General features: G+C 31.4%; 5 protein-coding genes across 11 annotated transcripts; 3 read left to right on the top strand and 2 right to left on the bottom strand.

Annotated features, from left to right (window-relative positions):
• The first annotated feature begins 772 nt into the window (after nt 1-772).
• On the top strand, nt 773-4,079 carry LOC105150953 (hypothetical protein). Its single transcript, XM_011064357.2, has 7 exons — nt 773-879; nt 1,709-2,003; nt 2,081-2,350; nt 2,432-2,785; nt 2,881-3,159; nt 3,243-3,590; nt 3,675-4,079. The coding sequence occupies exons 1-7, from the start codon at nt 859-861 to the stop codon at nt 3,740-3,742; spliced, it is 1,635 nt and encodes a 544-aa protein (XP_011062659.2). The 5' UTR covers nt 773-858; the 3' UTR covers nt 3,743-4,079.
• A 2,673-nt stretch (nt 4,080-6,752) lies between these two features.
• Pet117 (cytochrome c oxidase assembly factor-like) lies at nt 6,753-7,183 on the top strand. The gene is made up of 2 exons (XM_011064359.2): nt 6,753-6,901; nt 6,969-7,183. The coding sequence occupies exons 1-2, from the start codon at nt 6,810-6,812 to the stop codon at nt 7,108-7,110; spliced, it is 234 nt and encodes a 77-aa protein (XP_011062661.1). The 5' UTR covers nt 6,753-6,809; the 3' UTR covers nt 7,111-7,183.
• Nucleotides 7,179-9,637, top strand: lin-52 (DREAM core complex component lin-52). 3 transcript variants are annotated; one of them, XR_846780.2, is made up of 5 exons: nt 7,179-7,322; nt 7,986-8,063; nt 8,137-8,232; nt 8,304-8,855; nt 9,007-9,637. XR_846780.2 is itself a non-coding variant. In XM_011064361.2 (4 exons), exons 1-4 carry the CDS (start codon nt 7,292-7,294, stop codon nt 8,435-8,437), a joined length of 333 nt encoding a protein of 110 aa, XP_011062663.1. In that variant the 5' UTR covers nt 7,179-7,291; the 3' UTR covers nt 8,438-8,951. The 3 variants fall into 3 exon arrangements, 2 of the variants coding, with proteins under 2 accessions (XP_011062663.1, XP_011062662.1); XM_011064361.2 differs by lacking the exon at nt 9,007-9,637 and having other exon boundaries at nt 8,143-8,232; nt 8,304-8,951; XM_011064360.2 differs by lacking the exon at nt 9,007-9,637 and having other exon boundaries at nt 8,304-8,951.
• On the bottom strand, nt 8,407-10,368 carry LOC105151002 (phenoloxidase-activating enzyme 1). Its single transcript, XM_087402980.1, has 7 exons — nt 10,178-10,368; nt 9,894-10,105; nt 9,463-9,571; nt 9,168-9,349; nt 8,981-9,079; nt 8,725-8,897; nt 8,407-8,642 (listed from the first exon to the last, which is right to left on the bottom strand). The coding sequence occupies exons 1-7, from the start codon at nt 10,366-10,368 to the stop codon at nt 8,538-8,540; spliced, it is 1,071 nt and encodes a 356-aa protein (XP_087259106.1). The 3' UTR covers nt 8,407-8,537.
• Nucleotides 10,369-11,044: 676 nt separating this feature from the next.
• On the bottom strand, nt 11,045-21,143 carry LOC105150956 (PI-PLC X domain-containing protein 1). Of its 5 annotated transcripts, none has more exons than XM_011064368.2 (7): nt 20,924-21,143; nt 16,326-16,540; nt 15,633-15,887; nt 14,188-14,396; nt 13,405-13,609; nt 12,502-12,772; nt 11,045-11,539 (listed from the first exon to the last, which is right to left on the bottom strand). In XM_011064368.2, exons 2-7 carry the CDS (start codon nt 16,486-16,488, stop codon nt 11,299-11,301), a joined length of 1,344 nt encoding a protein of 447 aa, XP_011062670.1. In that variant the 5' UTR covers nt 16,489-16,540; nt 20,924-21,143; the 3' UTR covers nt 11,045-11,298. The 5 variants fall into 5 exon arrangements, with proteins under 5 accessions (XP_011062670.1, XP_011062668.1, XP_011062667.1 ...); XM_011064366.2 differs by lacking the exon at nt 20,924-21,143 and adding an exon at nt 18,049-18,173; XM_011064365.2 differs by lacking the exon at nt 20,924-21,143 and adding an exon at nt 17,393-17,480.
• Nucleotides 21,144-21,733: the final 590 nt, after the last annotated feature.

Raw genomic sequence — 21,733 nt, 5'->3', positions numbered from 1 at the left:
AAGTTAATTTTATCTATAAATAGATCTTTATTCGTTTGTTTGAACCTTCTATCAATTTTACATTTGCATTGCAATTTTATATATGCTAAGAAATTGATATTATAATTAAAGATTATTTAAAGATGAGTAACTACATTTAGGCCCAGTTCCACATCATTTAACTCTTAATCGAGGTTCAATGTATTTCTCATCTCTTTCCAATTCTAGAATTGGAAAGTGATAATAAATAAATTGAACTTCAATTTTTAATTGTTTAAGTTAAGAATTTACCTTGAATTATGAAAATGGGTCTTAAAGATTGACAAATTCTCAAAAACAATTATTATTTAATAATTGATACAATTACAGAACATATTCAAATATACATATATATAGATAATATAATAATTTTTTAAAAAACTGAGCATAAAATAACTTTGAAATCTCTCATAGAAATTTAATATTGGAAGACATTGATATTAATTATTTTTTTTTATATTAAATTAATCAATACTAAATTGGATTTCTAAAGGAAATTATAAAACTTTTACTTAAATTTATTTTTCTTATATTTCTTCCGTTCTAACATATTTAGAGAAACATTTATTATTTTTCTCAAAATGTGTTGTCTTCTGTAAGACTATTCATAACAACCTATAAAAAACTCTAAACACAATATCTTGGTCGTTTGTTTTAATCCCTTTGTTTTGATCTATACTAGCATGTAAGTATTCAAAGGTCAACAAAATCAGGAAAACGTATCTCCTTGTAAGAAAGCAAAACATCTCGAAATGAGACACATCAGTTAATAATCGATCGCGAACCTAGACACATCGTGAAAATACATTCGTCGGGGAACGTTTGTACTATTTCAGAAATATGTTCACAAAACATATAAAGGTATGTAATCGTGCAAACGTCGTCGTGATTCTCTTTTAAAACGCGAGTAAATATTACAATCTTAAATAACTACATTTCACCATCAGATATTTTTCACTTGTCGCGATTGTCCGTTTGATGCATTATGCCCGATTGAACATGATTTTTTACGTTATTGTTGTAAATCTGTACTATAGAATGCAAGTCTCGTACATCAGTGAATCGTGTCGGTTTCAGTCTGTTTCCGTTTTCATGGGATTTGAAAAACGGAACGAAAAAAGCCTAGAATACTTAGAATCTACACTCGTGTTCTATAATTTTCATCATATATATTTTCATATCATAAGTAATTAGCGAGTATTCCAGAATATCATAAAAATAAAATATTATTAGGTGTTGGAATTAATTCGTAGCGTTTTTAAATGAAAGAATGTTATTTATTTCACATGAGCATTAAAAAATACATTAATGAAAGTACTTCCCATCACTTGTAAAACGCTACGAATTAATTCCAACACCTAATAGTAATATTTTAAACCCATTCTGTAACGCTTAACGATCGTTGAGCGGATTTTAAAGTATTCCCTAAAACTTTTAGAGTAATTCTCGTTCTAAAGAGTAAAATCTTATTTTTAAGGATTGAAAATTGAACTACTTTTTTTCAAGACTATTCCAATTTTCAATTTTTAGAATGAGATTTTATCTCAAAGAATTCAGAGATGAAAAAGCTGCGCTATGACCATATAACGATGTCATTATTGTCGATAAGAATTAGGAACACAAAATAGAGACCTAGATCGACAATAAAAGGCCTTATGAATTTATAAAAATTGCGTTCTCATTTCTTTAGATCGCGCAATTATTGCTTTTGTACTGTGTCGTCGTACAAAGTTATGTCATACCTGAAAATAGATCGCTGACCAAAGATGTTAATTCCTTTCAAGATTTGTATAATATTAATGAGGAAACCGAGAGATTCAGGATTACATTCGGGATCAATCTATATTCCTTCTTCTGGTTATCATATAAGTGGAGCAGTTCTATATCCTATTCAAACAACAGAGAAAGATCTTTTAATGAGTATCCGCTGAAAGATCAATATTCAGTGCCCGTAGAAAAAAGAGACATAGACAAAAGAATAGGAGGTAAGAGAGATGATTTTTGTGTCGCGATATTACGCTATGAAAATATTATTTCATATGTATCTTGATTTTTTACGTAGATCAAATGACCCCCACCAAAATTATAGAGCACATTGAGTTAATCACATCCCAGTTAAAGGAATTTAATAAAATTTTAATGATAAAGAATGCTACTAAATCCTCCCAAAACTTGACCAAAGATACCGAGACACATCTATTACGGTTCGTAATAATGGTATATCAATGGATCTCCGATGTAATGGTCCAAAATATTCTCGGCAAATTATACCACAAGCATCTCTTAGAGCTTCGAGAGAAATGTATGCCGAACCCTGAGGGCTACACACACGGTGAGAGAAATTTTTTGTCGTAGAGGAGTGCAATATTGTATCAAAGAAAAATTTTTTCATAAGAATCTCAATCTTTTGCAGGTCAAATAATAAATCCTTCCGATATTATAAACGAGATCAGAACGATCCACGACAAGTTACGTGAAGAATCAAAGGATTTATTCGAGAAAACGGAATTATCAAGAATGACCAGCGCTCTCCTTCTTGCTATTAATTCGATCGTATCTGATTTAAATGAGAGACTAAAATCTGAGGATGCTGTAATATCGTTAAATCTCAATATCAAACTATGCGAGTTTCAATTTGTTGCATATCAATGGGCCCTTCGTATACGTTACCCGAATATTTACAAGAATCCTGTCGATAAGAACTCCCAGCCTCCATTGGAAGGTCAATCTTCATCGCCAATGGAAAAAAATTACAACGGACCGACAGGTAAGAGAAAAATTATTTGCGATGAGAGAAATGAGCGATATCACACCAAAATAAAATATTATTATACAAAAATATTGATCTCTTGATCGATATAGATAAGAATAATACCGCAGATGTTTTGGAGCATGAGAATAAGTCATCGACCGAAGGCATCGATGTTTCTACTGAAAGTGTATACAAATCCAAACAAATCATACGTTACACATTAGAAATGCAGCTATTCATTTTCTCACAGATAACACAAGAGTGGTTTTCTTATGGTTTTCTATTTATGCACGGTACCCTTGAAGGAAGATCTTTTAATGATTTTCAGCTTCCACTGGATGATCAGCCTTTCTCATTGCCCTTGAAAGAGAGCGGCTATGAACTGGAAGGTGAGATAGACTTTTGGCCGTAGAGATGCACGATATCATGTCAAAATAAAAATATTATTTCACAAATACCTCGATTTTTTTAGATGATGAGGAAATAACCATCAAGGACTTCATGGACAACGTTAAATTGACTAAACGTCTAGTAAACGAAAACTTAAAAGCATCCGAGAAAATTACAATAGGCACAGATAAGAATTTCTTTAAAAAATTAGAGAATCGCACACATATCAAAAGATCCACCTTTGAAAAAGAGAACAGAATCAAGCACTTAGAATCCCTTCGAGTAAAGTACATATTGACGATATATCGGTGGATTTCTAATATAATAATTTTCAATACCATTGGCGGAACGTCTTTCAGTGACTTCTTTCCACATCTACAAGATTGTCAATCTATGTTTCCTATGAAAAAGATGCAGGAGCAACTACATGGTAAGAGAAAATTTTTTATTTGTCGCGCAATATCAATACAAAGTAGAAATATTATTTTGCAAATATGTCGTTCTTTTTTCACAGAATTTGAGATAATAAGTAAGGAAATTATACATCTCACCAAGTTGCTCCAGACTGCCTCTAAAATTTGAGGAAACTTATACAACGCATACTGGCGACGAAAATAATATATTCTTTAAACAGTTTAAACATAACAATATTTCAAAGTATTCAAAATATTTTGTTCTATTTATATATTGCGTTTGATATTAAAGATCCATTACTGCGATTATTGGATTATAGTCAAAGAAGTGAAAAATCGTTTCTTTTCTTCCATCGATATAAATAAATTTATCAATTTATTGCATTAATCTATGAAATATATGTCGCGGTCTATTTTATTTTATGAACTAAAAACAAGCATGTAAAGGATGCAATTTATCTAGTTTTATGTACATCTGGAAGATATAATAAAAATTTATTCAGAAATATTTAATCTCAAAATCTGATTTAACCGAATTAGCTTTTTTGCTTATTTATATTATCATTTATATGTAGATCTTTGTCACTTGTTATTGTTTATTTCGTTATACAAGATTCATCATGTAACTAACTTGCAAGACAAAGAGAACCTAAGCAGAACAACGACATTATGATGTCAAAATGATCATCAAAAGTTTTCAATCATTTTCAATTCATTTTAATATCATTTTGACATTATCGTGACTTGTTGTTCTGCTTGGATATTATATCTTTGAAGCATGAAGACGAATAACAATATCTGAAGTGATTTGGAATTCAACCCTACAACAGGAAAAAGAATGAATCTTCTAAAATTAATAAGAACCCGAATATCTGACAACGATCTCTTCTGTCTCTCGGCAATGAAATTCGTTATCTCTGACAACATTATTAATCGTGTAACTTTCGTACGATAACTGTATACAATTAATTAGTTAAAAAAACTTATATTTACAATTTGTTTTCATAGCATAATCGGGTTATTACTCACATATCATTAAAATTAAAATTGAAATTGAAATTCTTCATTAAATTTTTCGTTTGAAGTATTCTTAGTAATCTCATGCTATTATTTCATACAAAGATAACCTAATAAAATAATATTCTGAAAAAGCACTTGTATATAATTTAAAAAGTATATACCTTAAAAGTATTTATACCTTAAAATATTAATATATCTTAAATTAATATACCTTAGAAATTAATATACCCCTAAAAAATTGACAATATATGTGTATGTTTAATAAAGATTGAATTTTTTAAAAGTCTCTATAGTTGCTAGAGACTTTAATATATATAGGACGAGATACTATTAAATGTCAACCATGGACAAATTTACGGCGGTATAAAAAGGGCCCGGAAGTAATTGAAGAACGTTGACATTTGATACAAATTTATTATTATTAACATAAATATTTGGCTCACATTACTACATTATTAAATTCATGATTTTTTATTACATAAATGTTCCATAAATAAATATGCGTACTTGTAAATTTAAAAAAAAAATCGAGTATTATTGAGTTATAAATGCATAATTACATCTACTAAACTAATAAATCATAAAATTAATACAATATTATATCAATTTTTGACTCTTCACTTTAATATTCACAAGGAAGCGAACTTTCGTAAGGATGTCGATCTTTAATACAAGTAGTATCTCATCGGTAATATAAGTAATTGATACATATATAGAGTGAATCAGAGTCGTTGAACTAGCTTTTTATCTTATGAAAAAATAATTGCATACGTTATAATTCAATTAGATATGAAGTCGATAATTTTTTCATAGGTAAAAAGTTAATTCAATAACTCTGATTCACCCTGTATAATTATATAGAAACTTTGATACATATTATAATAATTATGTTTGGTAAAAATGATCTAAAAATTTGCATAAAGAAACATAACTTCATAATTTTCTAAGATATTATGAAATAAATATTATAAAACAAAATTCACTAAATTAACTTGTTTGGATTTTCAATTTCGTTTATTAAAATTCAACAATTTTTATTTACATATATACAAAATGCAAAATTAAAATTTTTTCATTCAAGGATTCATTAAACTAGTCTTCCTATGAATAGTCGGCACACTTCTATCCTGAGGATTTAGTACAGAGGCGAACCATATCTACTTTCGACAATTCGATTTTATCGATAGTATCAAAAAATGTATAAATGTCACGTAGTTCTCAAACTGAAAATGGATGTAGTGGCAGTAGTGTACAGGCGATTTTGATGATAAAAAACTGACAAGAAAAAAGATTGGCCTCCTCAGGTTTTTTTTCTGCTAGTAATATCACCAACGAGATATTAAAGACCATGCTGAAAGGATTGTCAATCCCTTCCACCATGATTAATTAAAGACCGACATCTTTACGAGAGTCCGCGTCTTTGTAAATATTGTGAAGTGATTAATAGTTAAAAATTGATAATATTGAAAATTTATGATTTATTAGTTTAGTAAACGTATTTACGCATTTAGAACACTCAATAATACTTGATTTTTTTTTTAAATTGTGATTTCAGTGTTATCATCAAAGTTTGATTATCAAGATGATAAATGCAAAGAAAAAATTATAATTTTTCTGCAATATATAGGATATTATAACTTTACAAGTATACATATTTATTTACGGAATATTTATATAATAAAAATCATGAATTTAATAATGTATGAGTCAAATATTTATGTTAACAATGGCAAATTTATATCAATTATCGATAATGTCAGCATTCTTCAATTACCTCCGAAGCCTTGGGGCTCTTTTTATACCGAAAATTTGGATTGATGGTCTTTAATAGTATCTCGTCGGTGGTAACATTAATTACACACTTATTCTTAAATTTTGATCAAATCCTTATATAATATAAAAAGACTAAAGAACTTTTTTAAGAAGTATCGGTATTTATTGATTCATAACGTCTCAAGATAGAACTTAAGACGATCTTAAATATAAGAACTTATCATGAACCGGCTTTAGGCTTCTGTTTTTTCTCAAATTCACTTCCTTTAAGCATTACAAATTGAATAAAAATATAAAGCTTTATAAAAGTATAAAGCGGAATCTTCGAATTTCGAATTGGCGAAAGTTAAATAACGCGCGCGAGAATCGACAATAATCGATTATCCCGTCGTGCCTCGCGCGAGCAATTTCACGGTGATAACTGCGCACTCTTCTCCTCGAGAATGTCGAACGCGTCTAAAATCACTTTCGGTTTATGTTGCATGACGTCCGTCGGAATAATAGGCTACGTGCATTACAAGCAGTCTTACGACAGGTAGATACCGTGTTGAAAGACGTTTCGCCGTCCTCACAACTAACATTGAATTGAAAAAACGTTTCAGGCAGCAGCTACACTTGGGTGTGATACGCGATATCGAACGACGAGAGCGCCGAAAGGCAGAAAATGTCTACATTCTGCAGCAGCAAGCCGAGTTAGCCAAGAAACTGCGCAGGCAAGAGACACTACGAAAGAACGATACGTGACGATTAATGCGCGTAGTTGTTAGTCTGTTACTCGAGCATTTTCATAAGGAATAAAAGAGCCGTGTGTAAAGTATCTCGTTCGGTCATTTCACTCCATTTTGTATGCGCGTCGAGTATTCGTTGAAGCGTCCTTCCTTCGGAAAACACTTGAGTAAATTTACAGCTTTCTCACGTGAGCGTTATGGCAACTGATGAAGCAGCGGATCAATCGGGTAAGTTTGATGCTTTGCTCCATAAAACGAAATGCATAAAAGTACTTGTCATTTTGGAGTGCTTTTGTCTCTGTTACATATACATATTGGGGTTATAATCATACAACACAAAGACATTGAAGTGTATTATTAACGTTGCTTCTTTAAATGATTTTAATTTATTACTTTGTAGACAATTTTTTAACACTTAGTCATTATAATTATATATGCTGATTTTTTAAGGAAAAAAAGTCGATGTTGTATCTAAATCATTGTTGTATTCAGTTCGTTCTTATTTTAAGACTTAATATTTGAACTACAAGAATCGACCATGAATACCAGTTTGTTGTTGCAAAATTTTACTATATGTATTAAATACTTACATTTTATATGCTGTTTTATTTATTTGTTGAGCTTTTATTTTATGTAATAAAATAGAATAAAATATTTAAGTTTAAATTGATTATATGCAGCTTTATTCTTATATCTAAAATAGTACACATTAATCTTTGTGCTTTTATATTTACTAACTTTATTAATTGAATTTGAAATTAGACAGATTACATATATATATATATATATATATATATATATATATATATACATATATATATAGTTTTTCAATATTATAATAAAGTATTTCAACTGCAAAGAAAATAAAAATAGTTAACTCTTGTTTTATAGACTTGTCTTGCATAGAGGAGAGTCTCATGAGTCTAGAGAAATTGGATAGAGCATCTCCTGATTTATGGCCTGAGCAGAGTGAGTAAATTTTTTAAGGATCATTTATGAGTCATGTATACACAATACATCATATATGTAGCGAGCAATGAAGTTCCAGGTGTACATGAGTTTGTTGCTCAAAATTCACCGCAGACAGAACCATGTTTTTGGGCTGCGATGTCGCAGGATGACATAAGCCATGTGCATCGTGAGTTGATATGCTGCATAACATATAATTCTTCATCTCATTGCTAAATACCGTAAAATATTTTCTTGCAGAACTGGGTAATTTGTCAATGACCGGGCTTATCTCGGAAGTGAAAAGACTGCACGATTTAGCTTATCAACTGGGTCTAGAAGAGGCTAAGGAAATGACACGCGGCAAATATTTGAATATATTTAAACATAAATAATTAATTTTAGATTTGCAAAAAATAAAATTCATAAAAATGCAGTACTACAATCGGCATTCTTAAGAAACGTTTCGAGACGTTTTTTTATATTTTTCTAACTTTAAGAATTTTCTAAAATCCACTTTGTGTATCTCTGTACATTTACAAATGCAGATGGAAAAATGGTGCTTGAGTCACAACTAGACCCAAATGATAGGATTCCAACCTGATTAAAAAATAAAAAATGAAAAACATAAATATGTGAACTACGTCTGTAGTATATGTAAATATTTATGTTGATAACATACCAAGAAATATATGTCCGCATATTTGTATAACAGAGGACTACCGCTGTAACTTGAGCAAGGTTCACAGTTTCCTTTGGCGCATAATTCAACAGATAGAGCTTGGCTTATATAGTCCGAGCACTGCTGCTTAGGTACGAGTTCTAGTTGTAATGACTGTTGCGTCAATGGTTGCGCTGGATCACAGGGTTACAGCACTTGAACGTTACATAAACACAGCTTACAGTTTATGCTTTATGATAGTTTGTTCTATTAATACCTTTTTGACCTAACAATTTTCCCCAGCCGACAACAGTGCATGTACTTCCTAGGCTGACGTATCTGTCTTCCGGTATAAAGCAGATTGGTTGAGCTGTGGCTGAAGAAGACCGGATTGCTATTTCCTCCCATATTGAGGCTGTGATCATCACAGTATCTTCGACTGTATATTTAAGAACTGTACATACCTGTAAATTCGATAGCCTTCTTCAAGCGAAGTAAGGCAACGTTGTTGGAATAACTTGCGGCGTTGTAGCCCGGATGTTTTACTACATACGATATGTCGTGGCTACTGATTTTGTGTCCGCAAAACAAATTATTACAATCTGGATTCGACTCTGTATTATATTCACCAATAAGCACAGAGCATCTAAAGATAAATAAGGATTATTATAATTACTGCATGCTACAATTTAATGCTACGATCGAAAATATGAGTAACGATCATTCGTTATATTTTATTTTCGACTGCTATATACGTACAATTTGTATCTGTCCGATTTCGCGAGTGCGCATGTAGCTGTAGTCAATACAGTACGCTCATTAACAATCACGCCATTGCACGAGTATTTGATCTCACCCGTTAATGTATCTAAAAGCGAATTCTTGCTAACAGTCTGAAAACGCATGTCTTATATAATAAAAGAAATATAGTTAACTTTCTCTCTTTCTCATCCTTTGAACAAAATTGTATATAATTTTTGCTGTGTACATAATGTCACAGAAATTCTTTGTCTTACATTTTCATTGATAAATTTGGAACCAATTATCAGTACTTTTAATATCATCAATGAAAAATTGATGATTTTTTACAGCTGTGTTATAATTTGGAGACAATTAATTTCTGGGACATTCTGTATATTACACAATTTCTGTATAATACAAATATTTCCGTATACATGCAAAGTACTTGCTTATGAAACCGATTCTTGCGACAAAAGGATATGATCCTAAAGTGTTTATGTTACTTCGAACAATACTTCTTCCACACTGAAAATTTGAAGATAGTTGCGTCGGATATACATCTAGATTTCTATCTGGATATACTGGCCGTTCGATGTAACTATTAACGCTGCAGCAAATTTTTACATGTGTTCGATCGTACCCGCATACCGCTTGTCGTAATCTGCGCTTAAAAAATCGACGTGTGTAAATATGTACTCGTCCCTTCGATATAAAAAGATAATAATCATGTTACCTGTGAGAGGAAAGCGCGTTTTGATCCATTAGGGATACAACCCCCGGGCAGTACTCGATGAACACGCACTTTTGATTATTAGGACAAGAAAGAGAATTATTTTGACATATGGTATCGTATTGATACCAAGGATTGTCGCACAGCTCCGAAGTTACGATTGGCAGTAAAAGCAGTAGCAACAGGCAGCACATTTTCTGGATATAAATGCAAACGAGATGGTCACACGACGAGAATAAAAGTTTGCTAGTTCCGTATAAGTGGTGATCTCGACGTTGTCAGTTGACTTCGAATAGCGAAATCTAATAAAACGACTCTTTTCATAAAAGGAATATAGCAGCTCGGTCGACTTTTTAAAGAGATTATCGTTCTCTCTCAGATTCTTTTTCTGAAAATCGTGTCTATATATAAATCGTTTTCTATATAGAAGACACGCGACGGATTAGATCTCGTCAGTTTCGTATTCGCGACTAACATCGTCTGTACCGGATGATGAACTGATTTCGTTGCATCGCGCATCTGTATACGATAATTTCGTTTCTCTGGGTTACCTTGACTAGAGCATTATTCGCACATCCGGCGGAACTATGATAATCACGCGAAAAAGCAAACGTATTATGTGATTAACTGCGTTACCTAGATTTCTTGAGAAGACAATAGAGGGTTGATGTAATTATTTTTATGTGAACTAAATTTAAATTATCTAATTAAAACGCAGTATTTAGATTTTTTTGGTTTTTTTTTGTTTTTGTTTAAACGCTATGAATCCACACACATCGTAGCAGTATTATTATTTAATAGGTTTGAATTAAAAGAAAATACGTGTTTATATTTCTACTTTTAAAGTAATGAAAAAACTAAGAATGGATATTTTGAAAGATATTTACATCTTTTTATTAGATATTGCTTAATTACATGGCCCACTTTGTGTATAAAATTTATTAATATTCATACAACACGTAACTGTAAATAAAATCAGAAGCAAAATAATAAGTTATTAAGTACTATTTGTATAAAAACTGATTTGTTCGAATTATTGTGCACTATGAATTAATGTGCATTAATAAACTTTAGTTTGTACATTTTTTTTTCAATTCTTGCGCTAACAGGAAATAGGAAAGATTTTAACAATGTGAATTTCGTCTTTCGTTCCATTCGATCGCGGTTTCGATGATACCGGACGATCGGACGAAATCGACAGCAACGATATTGGCAGTGCTTTGCCATTTGCTGTTATACCAATTTGTAACGTTGATATTAACATTTTCCGCCATTTGGCGGATACTTCCAAGCCGGTTTAAAATTACATCCCACGTATTGGGTGTTAATTCTGCCATCGCCGATCTTGGTATTGATCTAGGTTGTCTGAAATGAGAATCGCCAGATTGACAAAATTAAAATTTGCGCTGAGCATGTATTTGAAATACTTTTATTTAAAAAACAATATTTGTAAAACAATTGTATTTTATATTTTAACGGAGCACATGAAAATAAGTTTGTATTTTGTATTTCATAAGAGTATATAAAAGTTTTGTATTTTGCATTTCAAATACTAAGATTGACAATCAATCTTATTATTCTAAAATACAAAAAACTTTCAATTTTTCAATTTTAAGTACAAAATATGTAATACTTTTATGTGCTTCGTGGAAATACATTGTATTGCAAATACTGTGTTTTAAATAAGTATTTTAAATACATGCCCAGCTCTAAATTTATTTTTATATATCTATATTTATATCTCATGTTATACAGAGATAAAGAGCAAAATTAAAGATCTTTTTTTTTATATACCCAGCTAACAATTGAGACTTTTAAAAACTTAATAGGTTCAGCCATTATTAAGATCTAATAGATTCTAGATGAACTAAGCGTATTAAGATACACGTCTGTCATACTTGACTTGAAACAATACCTCTCAAGTAGCGAAAATACTTATAAAATCAAAAGTAGATCTAATTAAATAAGAGAAATCCTATATTCAATCGGATCTTATTGCTTAAATATTTCTATCTGACTTTATATATATATCTCATTCTACAAACCTCGCGCTGAAATCTTTTTCGATCTTGAAACGCAGTTACGAGTAGAATCAGAGTAGTAATATTACTTTTTAAATTGACAAACATTTTAACAATTTTTGATGCTAATAAGCATCTTTATAAAAATATGTTATTAATGATTAACGAGAATATTAAATTTGCGAATAATTTATTGCGAAAAACATTGCCTGATTCGAAATTATCACAAAAATAGATATGATGAAAAGAATGGTCTTGGATAGTTTAGGACTACTTAGTATTTGGCTTTATACAAGATTCACATACCCAAGACTTTCCGTTTCGATGCGATTCAAATGGTTGAACAAGTCTTCGATAGTCCTAACATTTCCCCATTGATGTGTTACACAAGGCCATATACTTTCATAACGACTGACGACTCGTCTCTCATCATAACCAATAATAAGTCTTTTCCCGGATGACCAGATTGTATTTAGCGTACTGGCCCACCCGTAACTCTTCGACAAGTAGTACCCGGCGAATTGTTCCTCGAGGAATGCAACGAAGTCGTGATGTATCGCCAGATTTTTTCCGAAGCCTAACAACACCATCAACATATATTTTCATATAAATAATAAAATTATTATTTATAGATATAATTTACATAATTTATATAATAATTTATATAAGTCCTAGCTACAACTTGCATAATCTTGCTGTTGTTATTGTCATTAATTGAGTAGTGATAAATCACATCATGATGTAATGTTAGCCTTGTGTTTTGTCTTTATATTTCATTTATAATATTCATAATATTCACTGTGCTCGTTTCGATTCGATACGAAACAAACAAGATTGTAGATAGGATTAGTTCCGATAATGATAATTAAGTCAGATAATAAGTAAGGCATTTTAGAATCTAATATGATTTTCGAATGTGACGAATGGCTCTTATAATTTAATTCACTAATTCTCAAAATCCATTAATTTTTGTTTTTTGTTTATTATATAAAATTTTACACTAAATTAATCTTTTGCATCAATGGCATTTTTAATGTAAGAGTATTGCGAATGAATTCAACACGGCATTTTGGCATAACAGTATTTCAAATGTATTTTAAAAGCACATGTATTTTAAAGAGCATAGAAAAGAATGTTGTATTCATGGCTGTACTATTTTTGCCTGAATAAGAGTTGTTGGCCGTTCGTTTTAACGCTAAAATATATTACCAACTGGAAATTCCTGGATGTCGAATATTACGATCTCGTTCGTCTTGTCGAGGAAGGTCTTCACCTGATTTATGATGGTCTGCATAGGAACAGTTCTGAATACTCCATGATTCGCCCACCACACCGAATTAGTATTGGGGTAATGTCCGACTCTGATGTCGAGATATCTAACTCCGTAGATCAATTGCGCGAGCACGTCTACATCCTGCAGTTTAATTATCCTAACGATTACCAGCAACGGTTATTCCATATTTAATTCTTATCTGACTTTAATGCGTAAGCTCTCTTTAATGTAGCTCGAATATTTTCACCAATTAAGCTTGATCTACAATGTTCCTTGCTTCCTGTTTCTTTTTACTTTTTGCCTTTTATTCTGTTTCTTTGTTTCTTATTGCTCGAGATAAAAGTTAACTTCGGAAGAGACAAGCAATATTTGTCAATAAAACGGTCGCAAAGAGGGAAAAAGCAAGCAATAAAAAGCAAGAAATAGGAAGCAAAGAGCATATCGTAGATTAAACTTTATTTGAGCGTGACAAGCATTTTATTATTTGAATCAAAAAGAAGTCTCGAATCAATTTTGCATCTATTTGAATTCAATCTATTTTAATTGAAAGGAAATCTCGAATCAATTTTGAATCAAACTGATGTAGAAATAGAGATTTTGTAGTCATGCGACTTCTGATTCGGAATCAATATAGATGCAACGAGATAAACTTGTAGATTATCTGATTTATTTACGCAAATATTCAATGATTTAGTTTGTATTATTAATTCAGAATTTACCTGCGTTATCACATATTTCTCGACGATATTCTCGGAGTTCGCTCGTTCGTGTATCGCGTAAGACGCAGAATCGTGAGTACCGGGTAAGAATACCCTGCTCATCGGCAGTGATCCTAAGATAGTCCTCTTCTCCGACATCCAGTGAGGCTGTGTTTGCAGACAATTTGTCATTCTTACCGTGTCATTTCTCAGCCAAGCAACATGGTACTCTATTAAAACGAAATTCTGTGTTAAGCTCGGATATATGTAAACTATCAAAATATATGACAAGAAAAAAATAATAGACCAAATATAAGTAACCTTTGGACTGTTTCTTGAAAAATAATTTAGTTCTTGCAATAAATTCAGATGGACAAAACAATATTTTTTGTGCATTACAAATATAAATATATGAAAGGATTTTTATAATTTGAAAATTATGCTCGAGACTCGCTGTATATATTTGTCTGAAAATATTTACAATATCTTTTTGTACTTATATTTACTATTTATATATATATAAGACAGGAAAAATTATGTTGTAAAAATAAGTAGTTACTAATTCTAAAAAATAATTCGTTAGATACTATTCTTAGTGTTCAAAAAGTAATGCCCAATTTTTTCCTCTATAGATAACCTTATCCATATATGTCAGATTACAATAGAGATATCTCCTGGATAAGATATATCTGCAACTTATCTAGAAGTGAAGAAATTGGGCAATAAGTCAACAAATTTTTTAATGTTAAGACATGACTAATTAATAATAAAACAAATTTATATTTCTAAAAGAAATTTTGTTGGAATATTGATGAAAACAATATAATTTTGATTGTTTAATTTACAAACCTACAAAGAAAAAACTTTAAAAGGATACTGTAAATACAAAGTTCATAAAATTTCATTAAATTCGTACTTTTTTGTATCATGAATTTTATGATAAATCTTGATTTATCAATTTATATCTATTTATGAATTAAATCTGTTTTTAACAGATAAAAATCTATAATCACACATCTGGATAAGAATATAAACTCTATAAATTTTTATTTTAAAAAAGTTAACATTCGATCATCAACATCATAAAAACGATTTTTCTGTATGGAGCCTACGAATATATATGGAAAAATAGATTTCAAATGTACAAAGTATAAAGAAAAAGGAAAAATTTTTTCATGCATGAATATATATAAATATGTATAAACATACATAAACATATATAATTATATATAAAACATGTTCATCTTTCTTTTGTTCAATTTTACTTTTTAGTATAATAAAAATAATAATGAGAAAACATCAAAAATAATTAAAGGGACAATTTTCGTATTGTTTGTTTTAGAAAAAAATCAAGTTTAGAAAAATGTAAAAAAATTGCTCGTAACATAATTATTATAACATACTTGATTAATAATCTATATCAAAATTATGTAATTGCGATGTGTGTATATATGTCACGTACGTACGTAGGCATTGCTGAACGAACGTGAGATTCGAGGTGGGAACAAACGTAGCTTGCAATCCGGTCCTCTTTATACCACTCGGTGCGTTTGGTATCAGGGTATAAATTGGCTCGAGGCCGTTCGTGGGCTCGCCCGTGTAAAGAGCGATCGTATCGCCCGGTCGATACCTGGCGTGATTCCAATAAATCTCGATCTCCCGTATCATTCGAATGGACATTATAGGCGATATAATCAAGCCGACATGCGCGCGTTGGAAATCTGAAATGAGGAACAGGTGTTTCGATGCAAGGACACTCGGTAATGAACGTGCTTGTCGCAATAAGTTCAATGACAATAATCTCTTTGTCGAAAAAAAAAACTGGAGCAATTATTGCTTCGCGTAACGAAAACATGCATTAACATGATTGCATAAGTCATAATAAAAACATTTCCTCATATCAATATGTAAACTAACTTTAATTTCAATTTAACTTACTTTTTATAATTCTAAATATTAGAAAAAGATAAAGAATAAATTAAACTGAGATTAAAGTTAATCTACATAAATAAACATTAATTATAAAATTCATCAATCTTGATATTTATATTTAATAAATCGCCATGACGATCCGATCGATTTATATATTGCATTTCTTATTAAAGTTTGGTTTATTATATTAGGTATCACTGTTGTTACACTGTGATTTTAAAACTTACCGTCTCCCGTCTCTGGACCACAAAATCTCGTAGTCAACAGGCAATCGACAATCGTTAACCAAGAGAAAAGGGCGGGAACTATCGCAAGTAGCTTCATCTTCGAGTTAGCGCGGGAGGATCGTAGTAAATAATATTTATCTGCCTCTTCTCGAGCCGTTGACATTCTTCTCGGTCTCCTCAATCGTTTCAATTCTTTCCACGAAGCCAACTACAGACTGCAAAAGACGTCAGCCTTCATCTTCCAATTCGATTTATTGTACAACTCTCACGAAAGAATATAAGAAATTATCACCGTTAGGAAATTCACGACGTATTTACAAATGCAAACAGTTTTAATAAACAAGAAATCACGTATGCATTTGACGTATCAAATTATTGATGTAATAAAAGTAAAAATGATAATTAACAGTTGATTCTTACTCATGTAAATTAAAAATAACAACGTTTATCTTTTTTCTAGAAAATGGATAACCCGATTTTGTGATTGAGAAAAACTTTCATTTAAGAATCTGTAATCTTTAATCAATTTTATATAAATTCTTATCATGTGATTTTGAAAGAAGACATTTATCTAGAATTAAAAAATTACGAAGGCTGTTCGAAATTATCAAATTACATGACTTTCCTGCAACAATAAGTTAAGAAAAGATTTTGATGAGATGATCAAATGAGCGTATTTACTGATACTCGCTCGTCAGGCGCGATGCAATAACAATCGGAAAATAGTTGATCGCGTGAGTCGTAGTTCCTCGAGTCTTCTCGTGATTCGACGCGCTGGTACCTCTCTCCGTTGATAGATCGTAACTGATCGTCGTACCAAGTGCGACTAAGTCAAGTTGTGCAAGTTCAAGAACGTGAATGTGGCGAACGCAATGACAGAATCATAAGGCCGGCCACACACGTTCAGGTAAACTTGTCGCAGTTGTAACTATATATATACACACACACACACACACATATATATATATATATATATATATATATATATATATATACAAAAGAAAGCAGTTTGCAATCACACAAAAGTTCAAGTAAACTTGCACAATTGCTTACACAAACATACTTACTTGAGTGGCCGTTCTTACGATGTCGTCATTGCGGTCGCTACATTCGCACTAAGGAAAACCATCGGCATTTATTATGATCATTGACTGTTTATCTCTTTATCCTGTCATCTAATCGTTACTCATTACGCAAGTTATTTTTTTGCCCTCTTTTATATCAATGTATTTCATATATGTCGCTTTTGAAGAAAAGTTTCCAACCTTGCCCCGCTCCGTAAATTTGTTTAACATATCACATTTCTTATCTGGTATGAAGGTAATTAATTAAACGAATAATGATGAAATTCTCTTCTTAAAATTTCTATTTAAATTTCTTTTCTTCGTTTAAAATTTCTTTTCTTCTTAAAATTTCTGTTTAAGAATTTTTAAATAATTATCTTTGCGCGAGTTGAAGAAATCAAAACAATAAAATAAAGAAATTTAGGACGTCCCCCTTGGTCATCTTTTAATCTGAGAATCTACCTACGCAACATGATTGATCTCGATTAAGATCGTTGAATCTCGAGGGGGAGAGGTGGAAGGAGCCCCTTCCGTTCAGAAAATTAACGCGATGATATTTCCACGTGCTGCCAACACCAAGTCGATGTTGACTGGCGAGAAGTGGAAGACAGAAGGGTGGCGGGAGAGAAAAGGAGAAGGGAGACCAGAAGATATCTTACCATGAATTTACCGCGAAGAAATCGACTCGGCTTGACTTTGAATCGGCTTGACTTCTCGATCATCCGTTCTTCTTGTTCTCTTAACATCGGACTAATGCGTAGTTGTTTTCGTAATAATCGACGATGGACGCACAAAAAAAAAAAGCTGACTCACAATGTTACCGCGCCGATGCGTGAAACTATGCAGCGTGATTCGATATCACGCGAACTTCAACGACGGAGGCGACGGCGGCGGCGGCGGCGGCGGCGACGGCGGCGGCGGCGACGACGATGACGACGAAGGCGGCGACGGCGGTGGCAATAGCAATTCTCCACCACAAGCATGGCTTTTGCATACGTGACACGGCAAAAACGTTTCTTTCTCGGAAGAGACAGCAGGATGTTGTAAGCGGGGTGAACACTGTAGCGGTGATATAATTAAAGGCCGCTAACAGAGAAAAAAGAAAGAAAGGAAGAAAGAAAGAGAGGGAGGAACAGAGCCCTCATCGAGGGGTAGCCGCTGGTATCAAAGGCTCTCTTGAAAAGAAGAAATGTTAGGAAGGCACGCGAAAAGAAGAAAATAAAAGAATAAAAAAGAAAGAAAAAAAAACGAGAATGAGAGACTGTAGAAGGGAAAGAAGCAAGAAAAAGCGAAAAGAAAAGATTAAGAAAGGGAAGGAGAAAACGAACTTGCTGTATACTTATATATATTTATTTGCGACATAACATAGAGCCGCATGAGCTGCAATCTTTATATTATTCTTCTTTCTATAGCGAACGTATATTATACTTATACTTATTAAAGTACATTGAGAATTCAGCTGAGTTATACTCTAAGAAAATAAATTTTTATGACATTTTTATTTTAATTTTGTAGTCCTTTTTAGTTTGTCTTTTCTCTTTTCGAATTAATACTACGAATTAATAAAATTTCTTTAAGATGTTATGTAAGAAATAACTTAATCTTCTCTAGTAAAGATTCGTTAACTCATAAACTAAAATTACGAATTTTGATAAAAAAAATACTAGGACATTTTCTTAATTCTTAAATAGTAAAATAACTGGCAATAATTTTATTTTTTTTCCAATCTTATTTTTTTACATTATAGTTCTATTCATATAGATTAATTATATTTATGTTGTGTTTAAATATTGCAATTTTTTATACAATTAAAAACTTTAGAATTTTTTTAAGACTGTAATGGGTCTCAAGAACTCATATGTTCCTTTAACGTCACAAAAAATGTGTTCGTATTACAATAAATTAATAGGCAATATGATTTCCCCTAAGACATAGGTAATGTCAATTGTCATTTCACTGCATCCAGAGCATTATCAGTTTAGAGTATAATAATAGCTCGCGATGCACGATTATACATAAGTGCTTTTCCATCGAGTGAGTCGCTGGTATGCGAAAGCCGTTAAGCAAAAAGTGTTAAACAGACCTTGAAACATATTCCAATCGTAAATTTAACGCTAATGAAAATACAAGTCTACTACGTCTTCTTGTATTCGTAAATTATCTTCAAATATTACCTAATTCATGAAACTAAAGTATCCTTTTAATAAAAAACAAATTTCTTGTCTAATCCTTTTTTAGGGAAGAGATCAATATTTACTGTATTGTATATACTGTATCATTGCCTTTTTTGCATAATATATTTTTGTAGCATTTTTGTTGACGTATCTAATTAAAATTTTTTAAAAGTAAACCATTCGCTTTCATAACCGAAAATTTTTTAACTATTCTCGAAATTCTTTAGTTCACGAAAATCTCATTTTTTTCATTCATAACTCCGTTTAATACATAAAAAAATAATTATAAATTAATCAGAGAAGTCATCATTAAATCCTGGTTGGCATATTCTATATAGGAAGTGGTGACACATTTTAAAAGATGATTGCATAAATATTATATTCTACAATTGATTGAAGGAGAAATTAGAAACGCTTCCTGAAGTACTTAATCAAGATTAATGCGGAAGAAGACGAAAGTGAAAGCGAAGAACAAATAATACACTTGTAAATTCGCAAATTCTCAATATCACTACAAGTTCAATCTTTTGAACAATAATATGCGTTTATTCGTTTTATTCCTCTTGATTCTCGAAAATATTGAAAAAAAAAACACGAAATTATCATCTCCAAACATTTGTAGAATGCAAATAATTGATAAATTAAATATGCATAAATTAGAATTTTTTTATTATTTATATTTAATCCTAAAGAGTAGTGCATTTTCATATATGAATTCTCTATATATGGATTCTCGAAGCAGGTGTTAGCCTAGTCATTTCGCACTCCTTCACTCACAATCTTCAATCAATCTTTTATAAAACCCGACGCATACATGGAACACATAAGAGGGTCGAGATCAAATCCGAGACCCGTCGACTACTACTCGACCGCTTTCACACGGAGACACGCGTCACCTTCACAATACAAAGTAGTATTATATTTAACATACGTGACGTGGCAACGAGAAGTTCGATGAATATCATGAGAAAGTAAATATTTCTTAATTAATATACAAATAATCTTTATAGCTCTTCAAAATAATTCCCTCTACAGACATTACACTTCTGACAATGTTTGTTCTAACAATGACAGCTTATGGAAACTCTGTGACAACAAAAATTTAAGACGATATCCAAAGATGACTTTTCGTAGAGTTTCCATAAGCTGTACAAACAAGCTGTTGTCAGAGAAGTGTACTGTCTATAAGGGGGATTACTTTGGAGGACAATAAAAGCCATTTGTATATTAATTAAGTGGTGGTATACTAAAATATGTCTGAATATCGCATCAAAACGCAGAGAACTAATGCAAAATGATACGAGAAGTTTTTTTGCAGTTATTCATGTATCACTAGCAAAAAAATGAATCACTTACGTACCTGCTAATCGGCTTCGTTAAAGATCACTATAAAGTTGACACTGGTGAAACATAGATAACCTTCGTTACAGAAAATTTTCGCACGCACGTTTGTTAGCTATATATAGAAAATAATCCTGACTCTTTCATCAGCGACTGTTAGTCTCCGGTGTGAACACGCACATCGAAAATGAAAGCGGAAACGGGGGCGTACGGTGTACAATGCGTAGCGTTTGCTCCGCTTGTATTGCGCTTACGTAAAAGAATTGCTGCGCAGAGAGAGAGCGTTATTCATTTCCGCTACCGCGATCATTGTCGGATGATTGTCGTACAGTAAAAACATATTGCAGGATTATCACGAAACATAGCTGTGCCACTTGCAAACAATAGAAAATTCTATGCAAGTTTTATAAATAAAGAACATAATAGAAAAGAGAATCAATGATAGGAATACATAACGTTATTTCTTTGCGTGAATATCAAATGTGAATATCACATGGAACAATTAAATTATTATGATAACATTACAATGCTGAAAAATTTTGTTTTTTGACTTGTGGAAAAGCTGCTCTGATTTGAATCGATAAAAAATCGATCGTTTTAATTTACAAGTATATGCAGCAAATTATTATGTACGTGGAACATATAGTGACCCTGAGAATAATTTAAAAAATAGTATATTCTAAAAAAATCTTCAATGAATTCATATCTATAAACAAGATTAAGAAGCAATGAACTCTGTCAATATTTTATTTCCAAATATAAATAAGTCTTATACCATGTAAATTAAAGCTATAAAATTAAATTTGAAAAATTCTTTGAAAAAATAAAA

Source organism: Acromyrmex echinatior, chromosome 2 (genome assembly GCF_024713525.1).
Source record: "Acromyrmex echinatior isolate Ae372 chromosome 2, ASM2471352v2, whole genome shotgun sequence".
Classification (NCBI taxonomy): Eukaryota; Metazoa; Arthropoda; class Insecta; order Hymenoptera; family Formicidae; genus Acromyrmex; species Acromyrmex echinatior.
This window is presented reverse-complemented; position numbering and strand designations above follow the sequence as displayed.